The sequence below is a fragment of the Carassius carassius genome, chromosome 28 (assembly GCF_963082965.1).
Source record: "Carassius carassius chromosome 28, fCarCar2.1, whole genome shotgun sequence".
In the NCBI taxonomy this organism is placed as follows: Eukaryota; Metazoa; Chordata; class Actinopteri; order Cypriniformes; family Cyprinidae; genus Carassius; species Carassius carassius.
Window position 1 is genome coordinate 8806334 of NC_081782.1, and position 14189 is coordinate 8820522.

Here is a 14189-nt window from a genome sequence, read left to right on the forward strand (position 1 = left end):
ATTATTCAATATTAAACTTTTATACACCTGTTTAATTTTCTTTAAACAGGCCATTAACAGTTAACATTAACCATGTATCCAAATGAATCTCTCTTCTCACTTGTCCTGACATTACACTCTTTGGAACTGCCTGAGACCAGCATTTATCCTGCATTCATATTTGGATTAACAATTTACTTGTTCATCTTACTCTGCAATGTAACAATTGTTGTCACCATTTGCTTGAACAGGAATCTTCACAAACCAATGTACATACTGTTACTTAACATGCCAATCAATGATGCAATGGGTGCTACAAACCTTTTTTCTCAGCTTCTGTATAGTATATTGTCTCAGGACACATCCATATCTTACCCTGCATGTTTGCTTCAAGGCTTTATTGTACACCTGTATGGTAGTGCATCCTATGTTATTCTTACCGCTATGGCCTATGACAGGTATATCGCTATCTGCTCCCCACTGAGATATGAAGCCATTATGAATACCAGTAACTTGGTGAAAATCATATCTGGGATGTGGCTTTTTAATTTTGCTGTAATAATTGTTCTTTTCTTTCTTTTTCTGAATTACAAGATTTGCCAGACACACATGACAGATCTCATCTGTTATAATCCATCTATAATGAAACTCATGTGTGAAGACACAAAAGTGAATAATATCTATGGATTGTTTACCCTGGTTTTGTACCACGTCCTTGCATTTTCTGTTGTGGCATTTACATACATTCATATATTAATCACCTGTGTTACTAATAAGCAGTCTGATGCAAAGAATAAGGCACTTCAGACATGTGGCACTCATTTAGTTGTCTTCCTGTTCTTGGAGTTCAACACTCTTTTTCCCCTTGTTGCACATCGGTCAGAAAGTGTTCCCGCTTACATACGCAGGATGTTTTCCATAACAGTTTTTGTGTTTCCTCCTCTTGTCAATCCACTTGTGTATGGTTTTAAAACTAAAGAGATCAGACAGAAATTTCTCACCTGTTTCAAGGGTAAGATACATAGTATTTGAAGATGTTCATTTAAAGCAAAATTACAATAAACCATTTAATATTTATGATTATGATTATGATTATTATACTTTACAGTTTCTTCCTCACAGAAAGCTATTGTTTTTTTTTTTCACTATATTATGCATTTTTATCCAGAGTCTGTATAAATTAAACATTTTTAAAATGTCTTAAAATTTCAGTTGATAAACGTTTTTTACTAGCATTAACTGTTAAAATATAATTATTCATTCATCATTAATCTGCTGATCAGCTATGTCTATCTTAATTAAAAAAATAATCATATTTATAATAAAGTAAATAAACATTATTAGCTAGTCTATACTGTTTGTATTTATATGAAAACAGATTAATGGGTGAAAATGACAAAAAGTTGAATATTATTAATAATAATTTCACATATGTGGGTTGCTGTTTTTAATCACTGTATATTCAGTTTTATTGATCTGTAGTCAGTAGCAACTCTGACAACAAAAGTAAACATCACCAATCCACTTGTAGTGCTTTTTTTTTACAGATGTTTAAAAATGTTTATGTAAAAGTATGAAATTACAAAATCATATACTATGTAATATGACTACATTTTCTGCATATTCCCATTTTTATAAACATTTAAAAAGGAAAGTCTTTTCCAAAGGATTAGCAATTGAAGTTTGATGAAAATAAAATTAAAAAAAAAGTATTTGTTTACAAACATAATAATGTTTGACAAAAACATTCATTTTTTATACTGATCTTCATTCATTGTGTATTTATGTGTGGATAAAAAAGTTGCATATGTGAGCACTGGCTAGTCATTTGCATAAATACAGGCAAACTGTGTCCATACACAAGATTTTCTTACATCCTCTGGCACATACTTGAATTCGCTTTCTAGAGAATGTATAAAGAAAGATCAAAGCGAAGTGTGTCATTTTCAAAACCAGTAAACAAATGTAAAGACTGTCATATAAGTATGGACCCTTTCATTAAATTTTCCATGTAATATTGAAGGAATAGTTGACTCAGAAAAAAAAATGAAAATCTGCAGTGAATGGGTGGCGTCACAATAAAAGTCTAAAGAGATCATGAAAACAACAATAATCCAAATGATAACAATTAATGTCCTGTGAAGTGTAAAACTGTGTGTTAGTAAAAATATAATCCATAAAGATTTTTTTTTTCTTTGACAAGATGAATTTCCCAACATTTTATAAAAGTAGCCAGGTGGCGAGACAAGAAAAAAGAAACTAAAATACAATGTCACTTGCAATCACTACTTGCACTCTCCGCTACTTGTGACGTCACTTAAAATCAACACAAATTGTGCATGTTGCCAATAATATTGTTTGGATTTCATGAGAGCTACATATTCCAAAAAAGTTGGGACAGGTAGCAATAAGAGGCCGGAAAAGTTAAATGTAGATATAAGGAACAGCTAGAGGATCAATTTGCAACTTATTAGGTCAATTGGCAACATGATTGGGTATAAAAAGAGCATCTCAGAGTGGCAGTGTCTAGTCAAGATGGGCAGAGAATCACCAATTCCCCCAATGCTGCAGCGAAAAATAGTGGAGCAATATCAGAAAGGAGTTTCTCAGAGTATATATACTGTATATATGTGCCATAAAACATCACCTGTTCCCATGACTAATTCAACAAAAATAGGAGTTTATCCACCCAACTCCATGTGTATAAAACTTTTGCCCACAGTTGACATTTAACAGTGCTGAAGGATGATCGCTTAAGGTGACGTTATGCATAACAGTTTGTTCAAATAGACAACATTTTTTCAAATCTCAACTGTACTGGATAAATGGGGACTAACAATTATTTAAATTGTACAGTTAAGGATGTGCCTTATTAATCTGATTAGATGTGTTTACAGTGTGCAATATAACATGTGTTCATGTTTCACGTGTAAAAAAACAGTATTTTTCACACAATTCACCTATCTGTATACCGCTGTTTTCACTGTCATAAAAACGGGCTGATGACTTCCTTGTTCTATAAAGTCCCTCCTTCAGAAATACGGAATGAGTTCTGATTGGGCCAGCAGTTCCTGTGTTGTGATTCGACACCAGCTTAGAGCATGCTGCCCTCCTGGAAACATGATTGGGCTAGTTTTGGAGTAGTTTTGAGAAGCAAGTGGGCAGGAGCATGTGCTGGAGATGTACTTATAATCACAGGAGCGTTTTTACTGACGATGCGCATGAAAATTGCAAAATGTGCTGCACATAGTTTTACATGTGGATTATAATTTTCGGGAACCGAGTTAAACATAAATTGTAACCATTAATCTCCAAGTACAGCGTCCCTGGGAAGGCCAAACAAAGGTGATTGGACTCTGAGATGAAAATAACAGCATTTCGACGACATGGCGACAAACACAAACGCAGCTCTTCCTCTTCTCCGTCGGAGCGCAACAAGACCACGCCCCCTTTTTTGTGAATTCATGTGGGCGGAGATTAGTCAAAAAACTGTTTCAGTGACGTCATTACTGCAGGAACTAGAGGGATGTAGTCCAAACGGGTCGTTTTTTTGTAGGCGAATTCTGTTAAATAAAATATCTCGCTTGGCATTGAACTTTGAGCTTTAGAATTTTACAGATATTATTTATACTCTAACAACAACATTACACACCAACTAAAGTTTAAAACATGGGATCACGAAGAAGGAGACCTTTAATGATTATTCCTTTTTTAGGTTGTAGCCTAAGTAAGATACATAAGAGCTAAATATGGCAAAATGAAAAAATGAAATGGATAAATGTTAGACACCAACTTCTCATAGATTCTGTCAGGATTTTTATTGGCAGGATTATTTTTGATAATTACTCTTTATTTATAATGGTAGATTAACAGCTGGATTGTGAGGGCTGTTAATAGTAGGAACATTCATCATGTTGTATAGTATATGGTATATGGTCTCAGGACAGATCAATATCCTATCCTGCATGTTTTCTTCAAGGCTTTTTCGTATACCTGAATGGCGGAGCATCTTATCTTATTCTTACCGCTATGGCCTATGACAGATACTGTATATCACTATCTGCTGCCCGCTGAGATATGGAGCCATTATGACAACCAATAATTTGGTGAAAATCATTACTGGGATGTGGCTTTTAAATTTTATTCTTATAACTGTAGTTTTCTCCATTCTTGTAACTTACAGGATTTGCCAGACACACATGACAGATCTAGTCTGCTATAAGACAGCATTAATGAAACTCTTATGAACGGTGGCCGAGACAGCTCAACACGCTGCAACTTAAGAAAACACATGCAAATTGAAAAAAACATCAGCAAGTGAAGAAAACATCTTCATCAGTTTGACAACACAAGTGTTGCAAATCATCACAACACATGCATATAATGGAACGCTCTGCAAATCACAACACATGCATATAATGAAACGCTCTGCAAATACTTCACAACACATGCATATAGCGAAACGCGCTGCAAATACTTCACAACAGATGCATATAGCGAAACGCGCTGCAAATACTTCACAATACATGCACACAACGAAACGCGCTGCAAATACAACACATATAAATTAAGAAACGCTGCAATCCTCACAGCACATACACATTAAGAAACAATTAATGAAGCATTGCAAATTTATTTTCATTAACCTTGAAATTATATTTAGTTGAGAATATTAAAGTTAGCCATCTTAAGTAATGTTTTACATTTAATCATGTAATTATTCAGCTTATTTAGGCTAATAATATCCAAAAGATAAAGGAATCATGGTGTTTAAAAAACACCATGAAAATAAAAACTCACCTTTCAGTCCACCTACAACTCCACAGACCAGTAGCCACTGCACGATAAACAAATCCAAGTCGGGTCCGACACCTTTTGAGGTCTCTTTGAACCATTTCCATTGTGGTCAGTACTAGTTGCAGCGCGTTTCGTTATATGCATGTGTTGTGAAGGATTTGCAGCGCATTTCGTTTATGCATGTGTTGTGATGATTTGCAGCGCGTTTCGTTATATGCATGTGTTGTGATGATTTGCAGCTCGTTTGGTTATATGCATGTGTTGTGATGATTTGCAGCGCGTTTCGTTATATGCATGTGTTGTGATGATTTGCAGCTCGTTTGGTTATATGCATGTGTTGTGATGATTTGCAGCGCGTTTCGTTATATGCATGTGTTGTGATGATTTGCAGCTCGTTTGGTTATATGCATGTGTTGTGATGATTTGCAGCGCGTTTCGTTATATGCATGTGTTGTGATGATTTGCAGCTCGTTTGGTTATATGCATGTGTTGTGATGATTTGCAGCGCGTTTCGTTATATGCATGTGTTGTGATGATTTGCAGCTCGTTTGGTTATATGCATGTGTTGTGATGATTTGCAGCGCGTTTCGTTATATGCATGTGTTGTGATGATTTGCAGCGCGTTTCGTTATATGCAGGTGTTGTGATGATTTGCAGCGCATTTCGTTATATGCATGTGTTGTGATGATTTGCAGCGCGTTTTGTTATATGCATGTGCTGTGATGATTTGCAACACTTGTGTTGTCAAACAGAGATGTTTTCTTCATTTGCTGATGTTTTTTTCAATTTGCATGTGTTTTCTTAAGTTGCAGCGTGTTGAGCTGTCTCGGCCACCGTACTTATGTGATGGCACAGAGGTGAACAATATAGTTGGGTTGAGTTGCATCATTTTTTATCATGGCCTTTCGCTTTCTGCTGTGGCATTTACATACATACATATATTAATCACTTGTGTCACTAATAAACAGTCTGATGCAAAGGTTAAGGCACTGCAGACATGTGGTACTCATTTGGCCGTGTTCCTGTTGTTAGAGTTTAACACACTGTTTCCTAGTATTGCTCATTGATCTGAGTTTGTTCCTGGTTTCCTACGCAGAGTTGTTTCTATTTTCCAATTTTGTCTTTCCTCCTCTCATGAATCCACTTGTGTATGGTTTTAAAACCAAAGAGATCAGACAAAAAAAATTCACCTGTTTTAAAAACAAGAAGATAAGCAGTTTCGGATGTAATCTTATATAATAATTTTATTTCATAGTTGTACATATTTTCCATCTTAATAGATAGGAAAAAGCAATTGTTTGATATTTAGCAAAAAAGCTACAGAAGATAATTGCAATGCAGTGTGTATGCCGTTATTGGTTTACAATGTTCAGCACAACAGATTAAATAAAATAATTGTATATAATAATAATAGTTATATCATTATATCCTACCCTAATTGTTGAGTTATTTTCTCTCCGCAACAGCTTGATGCTGTCCACACTGGATGTGACAAAACAACCATTGCAGATCATTTGTACTTTGTATCAGTACTAATAAATAGAACGAATAATCAGTTTACTGTTCGAGGATTTGTCATTTTGTATCACGCCGCTGGCGTCCAGTGTGGACACGGTGTTAGAAGTCCAATCTTATCTCCTCAACCACACCTGAAGTCAAGCTATTTCTTTATTGTGGGTGCTTAAGGGGATTGATACAGCATAGTATTGCATTATATTGTATCAAAACACAGACGGGTGGAATTTCAGCATGGCATTGTATTTACTCATTCCCATAAGCTCCGTGCATTGGAAGCTGAGAGGGGAAAAACATGACATCCAAATTGTAAAACAATAACCCCCTAAAAAAATCATAATACCCATTTACAAAAGTCTTGTATTTGAATGTCAATTAATACATTTACATGAGCACAAATAATGTGATTATTTCCAATAATCAAAGTAAGGACTTAATCCTATTATGATGTTTACATGTCAAGAGTAAAGCGTTTCACTCCCATTTACATGCAGTTTCCATTACTCTTATTATTTGCTGAGAATTGTGGTTAATTTTTTTTTACTGCCATTGTTCACATACCCACTGCAAAGCACAAATGATGAACTCAGAAAGAGCAGGTGTGATATTGGCCACTGTTTTAATTTATTTACATCTAATGCATCATTAGAAGGATCAACTAATGACAGTTTGACTGCACTAATATACTGTATATACACACACACACACACACACACACACTGAACAAAATTATGAATGCAACACTTTTGTTTTTGGCCCCTTTTTTCATGAGCTGAACTCAAAGTTCTAAGACATTTTCTATGTAAACAAAAGGCCTATTTCTCTCAGATATTGTTCACAAATCTGTGGGTTAGTGAGCACTTCTCATTTGCAGATATAATCCATCCACCTCATAGGTGTGGTATATCAAGATGCTGATTAGACAGCATGATTATTGCACAGGTGTGCCTTAGGCTGGCCACTATAAAATGCCATATATATATATATATATATATATATATATATATATATATTTCCCTACTCAACGTTTTTAACTGTTTTTCGTCAGTTTTGCATTTAGCCAGGGTCAGTGTCTCTACTGGTAGCATGAGGCAATACCTGGACCCTACAGAGGTTGCACAGGCAGACCAACTCCTCCAGGATGGCACATCAATACGTGCCATTTCCTGAAGGTTTGCTGTGTCTCCCAGCACACTTTCAAGAGCATGGAAGAGATTCCAAGAGACAGGCAGTTACTTTGGGAGAGCTGGACAGGGCTGTAGAAGGTCCTTAACCCATCAGCAGGACCGGTGTCTGCTCTTTTGTACAAGATGGAACAGGATGAGCACTGCCAAAGCCCTACAAAATGATCTCCAGCAGGCCACTGGTGGGAATGTCTCTTACCAAACAATCAGAAACAGACTTCATGAGGGTGGCCTGTGTTTCTTTATTTGGTTGTGTTGTGAGCATTTGCAGCATGTTGTCATAATGATTAATTTGTTTCTTAATAAAGAAAATATATCAGCATCATGAACTTTTTTGGAGAATCATGGGCATGGTAGAGTAGATTCTGGTAAGAAACATCATAAGAAAAGTGACAAATCATGAGATATAAATGAGAAAACTATAAATATAACATAATTTAGTCATGCTATAATATTAGATTTTTGCTGCATCATGAAATAAATCATCTGGTTTTGAGTGAAATCAGTATTAATAAATATACTTATAATACATTTCTAACATGTGAGTTAAAAATGGTTCACTGTTTGGCAGGTATTGCACTAAAATCACCCTTTTTATTCATGCATTTATGACTGCTTATCAATGATTTATAATGCATTTGTAAATTAGTTTTAGTCATTTAACACCTTTATAAACCCTTTATAAAGGGAACCTTAATGTAAACGTTACAGAAAAACTTTCTATATGTGGCTAATAATCACAAGCCTGAAATCACTTGATCGCAGGGTTGATCTGGGCCACACACCTCCTTCCAGCAGTCGGCCTTATGTTGTTAGCTGTCACACATTGCCACGTGTGGCCATCCTTGGGCTGACGAGGTGCATTTCAGAGACCATATTTACACTAAGATTGTCTTCTGTGTGTGGGAATTCAAAGCATAAAATATATTTATTAATGTAAATAAAAGATTTTTATCAACCAAAAAGGTTAACTGACATTTTATTTGCCAAAAACCCAGGTACAATGTGATACTTTAGTATTTTTAGCAACTTTTGACTTCTTTCTGGACAAAGCAGAAAGAAGCTTTTTAAATCAGATTGTGTAGGGTGTAGTTACAATATCTACCAGCAGGGTTGTGCACATGTTACAAAACAACACCTTTTCCCATGACTGAGGCAACACTATAACACTAACATGGCAACTCCATGAGTATAAATATTTTGCCCACAGATGGCATTCAACAGTGCTGAAGGATGATCACTTAAGGTGACATTATGCATGACAATTTTTGCAAATAAATTATTTTAAACATTATTTTTAAAAACAACTGTGTACTGGTTTTAAGCAAATAATGATTAGCAGTTATTTAAATTATACTGTGAAAGATGAACTTTATTAATCTGACGAGATAAATAAGGAAAAATTTTGTATATATATATATTATATACATATTGTGGCAAATTTAGCATGCTGTTGTTTAATGTTTATTCCTTTTTCAGGTTGTAGTCTAAGTAAGATGATGCTGGATATAGCGAAATGAAAGGATGGAATGGATAAATGTTGGACACCAATCATGATCTGGCAGGACTTTTGCTGGCAGGATTATTTTTGATAATTACTCTTTATTTATATTGATAGCATTAACAGCAGGATTGTGAAGGCTGTTAATAGTAGGAACATTCATCATGTATCCAAATGAATCTCTCCTCTCACTGGTCCTGACTTTTCACTCTCTGGAACTGCCTGAGACGAGCATTTATCCTGCATTCATATTTGGATTAACAACATACTTGTTTATCTTACTCTGCAATCTCACGATTATTAATACAATTTGCATGAACAGAAATCTTCACAAACCAATGTACATACTGTTGCTTAACCTGCCCATCAATGATGCAATGAATGCTACAAGCCTTTTTCCTCAGTTGCTGTATAGTATATGGTCTCAGGACAGATCGATATCCTATCCCGCATGTTTTCTTCAAGGCTTTTTAGCCCACCTGAATGGTGGAGCATCTTATCTTATTCTTACGGCTATGGCATATGACAGGTATATCGCTATCTGCTGCCCGCTGAGATATGGAGCCATTATGACTACCAATAACTTGGTGAAAATCATAACTGGGATGTGGCTTTTAAATTTTTTTCTTATAACTGTAGTTTTCACTATTCTATTACCTTACAGGATTTGCCAGACACACATGACAGATCTAGTCTGCTATAAGACAGCATTAATGAAACTCTTATGTGATGGTACAGAGGTGAACAATATCGTTGGGTTGAGTTGCATAATTTTTTATCACGGCCTTTCACTTTCTGTTGTGGCATTTACATACATTCATATATTAATCACATGTGTTACTAATAAACAGTCTGATGCAAAGATTAAGGCACTTCAGACATGTGGTACACATTTGGTTGTCTTCCTGTTGTTAGAGCTTAACACTCTTTTTCCTCTTATTTCACATCGATCTGAGTTTGTTCCCGCTTTCCTACGCAGAGTGTTTTCTATTTCCAATTTTATTTTTCCACCTCTTGTGAATCCACTTGTATATGGTTTTAAAACTAAAGAGATCAGACAGAAAATTTTCACCTGTTTTAAAAACAAGAAGATAAGTAGTTTCTGACATAATTAGATCTGTGTGTGAAATTATCATGAACTGATGATATATTTAACTTTTATTTGTTACACAAGTGCCTTGGATGCAAATTCATCATTTTGCTTGACCTGTTTATCATAAATCAGTCCGTTTGTTTGACAGACGGCCTTATAAATTCCCTTTGCACATTTTCTGAAACTGTCAAAAATTAGGCAGATTACTGAAATTAAATGAATAGTATTCAGCTGGTCATGTGATCTCAACATGACAGCCACCATGAAGGGAAGACCCTCCTTATGGAATCACTTTTTCTAAGCCACTGATGATGACACAAGTCTTCATGTAAGTGTAGCCTACTTAATTGTAGACATATTTGTACTATTCATTTCTGTAGGTGTAAATTTTTTTCCATCTTAATAATATAGAAGATGCAATTGTTTGATATTTAGCAAAAGAGCTACAGGACATTATTGGTTTACAATGTTCAAAATAAACTGTATATAATCATAATAGTTATTTTATTGCCACGCAAAAAAATCTCCATGAATAGGAGGGTCAAGGGGAAAGAAACATGACATCCAAATTGTAAAACACTAACACAATAACATACACACATGTACACTAAGTAACAAAATATGGAAATTATTTCTTAATTGGTAAAGAATAAACCTCTTTTTAACAGTTTAGAAATGTATTGCAGTTCACTATCAATTACACATAATCAAACCTAGTAATTCTTAAAAATCTATTTAGAAAAACTTTCAAATGTGGCTCATGATCACAGGATTGATCATGGGCCACAGACCTAACAAGAGTCAGTCTTATGTTGTTTGTTGTCATGCCATCATTGCCATGCATGACCCTCCTTTGGCTGATGAGGTGTGTGAAGGCCACAGCCATGGCCTCACAACCAGTTTAAGAGCGGTAACCTCATGTACTTAGTTTGTGCTGTTTTTCTCTAGGATTAGTTTGTATGCATTTTTCATTCACATTTGTTGCAAACATTTATTTAGTTACAAATAACTCCCAGGACACAAAGGTCATTTCACATACATTGTATTTTATTTAGTTGACCATACAGAAGTATAGTTTTGGGAGCGCTCACCATTAGTTACTTTTGTCATTTTGATTGTGTAATTATTTGTTTCTGAGCTTACCAGTGTTGGATTCCACACCCGGGAGAGATCCAGGAAGTTGGCTGGCTTAAAGGGGTGGCGGTTGGAGCAGGAGCAGTTTTATAGGGGAGGTGGCCTAATTGGACACTACCATTGTTTATGTCCTGGGGGGATAGCTCATTCTCTGCTTAGATATTCTGGGGTTTGGATTTATATTATATTGAGTACTTTTGTTGAATTAAGATTAATTAAATGTTTATTACTTTTGGAATAAGTTTTATGTAGATTTTGCTGTTATTTGTAGCTTGTGTAGTAGTGTTGTTGTTGTTAGTCTTCCCCTGTGTGTTAAAATTGGTCTGATCAGCCAATATATAAGTCCCCGTTGTTTCTTTGTAAGAGTTAGTTGTATTTTTTGTTTAGAGCTTTACTTACTGTTTGTTTATTTGACTTTTGTTTTTGGGCCCAAACCTTTATTTTCACTTTGTTGTCATGATTTTTGGGAAATAAAAATCCTTATTTTTTAATTTCCCTTGCGACTCCTCTTGCTTAACTGCTTGGTCCCTGACAAGGTGCATTCCAGAAACAATATTCACACCAAGATCATCTGCTGTGTGGGAAGTCATAGCATAGCATATATTTATTCATTTAAATAAAAGGTTTTCATCAACCAAAAGGATTACTTCACATTTTATTTGTCAACATTGGTACGATGTGATATTTTAGTATTTTCAGCAAGTTTTAAAGGAAAAAGTCAAAAGATGCATTTTAAATCAGATAATGCAGTTACGCTTTCTACCAGCAGGCCTGTGCGCAAGCTACTGTACAAAACACAACACCTGATCCCATGACTAATTCAACAGAAAAAAAAAAGTTCCAACCAACTCCACAAATATAAATCATTAGCCTATAGGTGACATTCAACCTAGCTGAAGGATGATCACTTAAGGTCATAGGCGGAGGGTGAACCAGCTCCAGGGTAAGGTTAAAAGCTGTCAAATGTATTAAATACAAACATCATGTCTTTTTAGGAATCAAGAACAAGTCATGTGCATCATGTAGGCTAATAAAAGATGTAGATATCTGACCCTCCATAGACAGCAACGCAACTGAAATGTTCCCAGGTCCAGAAATGGCTCAACTTCAGTTTTATGATGATACAAGAATACTTTTTTGGTTTAAAGAAAACAGAAATAACATAATTTGCTCAACGATTCTTCTCCCCTAAGTTACATCTTCCATCATTTTGGAGAGTACCCAAGAACGGTTTGGACCCAATCAGCATGGTTTACATTAAGGGGGAAAGCGTGCACATGAATGTAGTAATGTGCATAATCAGTGTTATTTACACTTAGGGAAAAGCATTAATATGCATTGTAATACTCTCTAAAATGGTGGAAGACTTAAAGGGTTATTTCACCCAAATAGCAAAATTATGTCATTAATAACTTACCCTCATGTTATTCCAAACCCGTAAAAGCTCCGTTTATCTTTGGAACACAGTTTAAGATATTTTAGATTTAGTCCAAGAGCTCTCAGTCCCTCCATTGAAGCTGTGTGAACGGTATACTGTCCATGTCCAGAAAGGTAAGAAAAACATCATCAAAGTAGCCCATGTGACATCAGAGGGTCAGTTAGAATTTTTTGAAGCATCGAAAATACATTTTGGTCCAAAAATAGCAAAAACTACAACTTTATTCATCATTGTCTTCTCTTCCGTGTCTGTTGTGAGAGAGAGTTCAAAACACAGCAGTTTGTGATATCCGGTTCGCGAACTAATCATTCGATGTAACCGGATCTTTTTGAACCAGTTCACCAAATCGAACTTAATCGTTTTAAACGGTTCGCGTCTCCAATACGCATTAATCCACAAATTACTTAAGCTGTTAACTTTTTTAATGTGACACTCCCTCTGAGTTCAAACTCAAACTCAATCAATATCCCAGAGTAATTAATTTACTCAAACAGTACACTGACTGAACTGCTGTGAAGAGAGTCAAGAAATGGTTGCATCGGTTTTCGGATCACCAGTACTTCTTTCGGACAGTTCGATTCAATAAACCGGTTGAAGAAAACGGTTCACAGGTTCTTTTGCGCTCGACGTAATGGCGTCATTGGCGATGATTGCCCTTGATTCAAACCTTCGGTTTACCCATGCTCATAACACTAGCACAGAATCAGTTCAGAATTAATCACCAAAAGAATCAGTTTGGTTCAGACGCTCTGTGTGTCAGTCTGCTTCACGCTGAATCACACATGCGCAGTATTATCAGCTCCTCGGTTCTCGAATCGGACGCGTCTGACGGAAACGGTTCTTGACTCAAGAACGAGTTTTTAACCTTTCTAGGTGCTGATCTATAAAAATCTTCATCTTTGTGAATAAAGCCTTGAGTTTACCCGCACCTGAATCCAGCCTGCTTTCTCCTGACAGAACAGTCTGACCATATTATGGATTCAGCGGGATCTGGTCCGCTTCGCTCGGCTCTCGCTCAACAGGGAGTGTTGATCGGGCAGCATGCCACTCAGCTCAACACCACCGCGCTGGATGTGGAAGTTCTCAGTGCCCGAGTCTCCGAACTCCTCACACGGGTGGACGATCTTCAGCAAGAGGCAACGAGCCGGGGTCCCGTTTCTCACACCGGTATGTCACACGAGTCCGAACCCCATGCCAACAATCCGCCGGTCTACGATGGCGATCCTAACGCCTGTCAAGCGTTTCTCTCCCAATGCTCGCTGGTGTTTTCTCTGCAGCCCCGGCGTTACGCCAATGAAGAGACCAAGGTGGCTTACGTCCTTACACTCCTCTCGGGCCGTGCCCGTGAATGGGGAATCGCCGTTTGGAGATCGCGGGCTCCCTGTTGTGCCACTTTCGCGGTTTTCAGTCAAGAGATGGCCAAATTGTTTGATCGCTCTGCTCAGGGTGATGAGGCGGCGGCCCAGTTATCACGACTGTCTCAGGGGAGGAGCTCCGTCACTGACTATGCTATCCAGTTCCAGACTTTAGCTGCGGCATGCGGCTGGA

The 14189-nt window shown here is 36.6% G+C and overlaps 2 protein-coding genes, 1 long non-coding RNA gene and 1 pseudogene across 3 annotated transcripts in view; all 4 read left to right on the forward strand.

Moving 5' to 3' along the window:
• Nucleotides 1-14189, forward strand: part of LOC132108398 (uncharacterized) — a 143169-nt gene that overhangs the window by 32246 nt on the left and 96734 nt on the right. The gene's annotated exons all lie outside the window — the stretch shown is intronic.
• On the forward strand, nucleotides 73-1011 carry LOC132108396 (olfactory receptor 52J3-like). The gene has a single exon (XM_059515105.1). It carries the CDS (start codon nucleotides 73-75, stop codon nucleotides 1009-1011), a length of 939 nt encoding a protein of 312 aa, XP_059371088.1.
• Nucleotides 1890-8995, forward strand: LOC132107544 (olfactory receptor 52J3-like; annotated as a pseudogene).
• Nucleotides 9141-10082, forward strand: LOC132107545 (olfactory receptor 52J3-like). The gene has a single exon (XM_059513661.1). It carries the CDS (start codon nucleotides 9141-9143, stop codon nucleotides 10080-10082), a length of 942 nt encoding a protein of 313 aa, XP_059369644.1.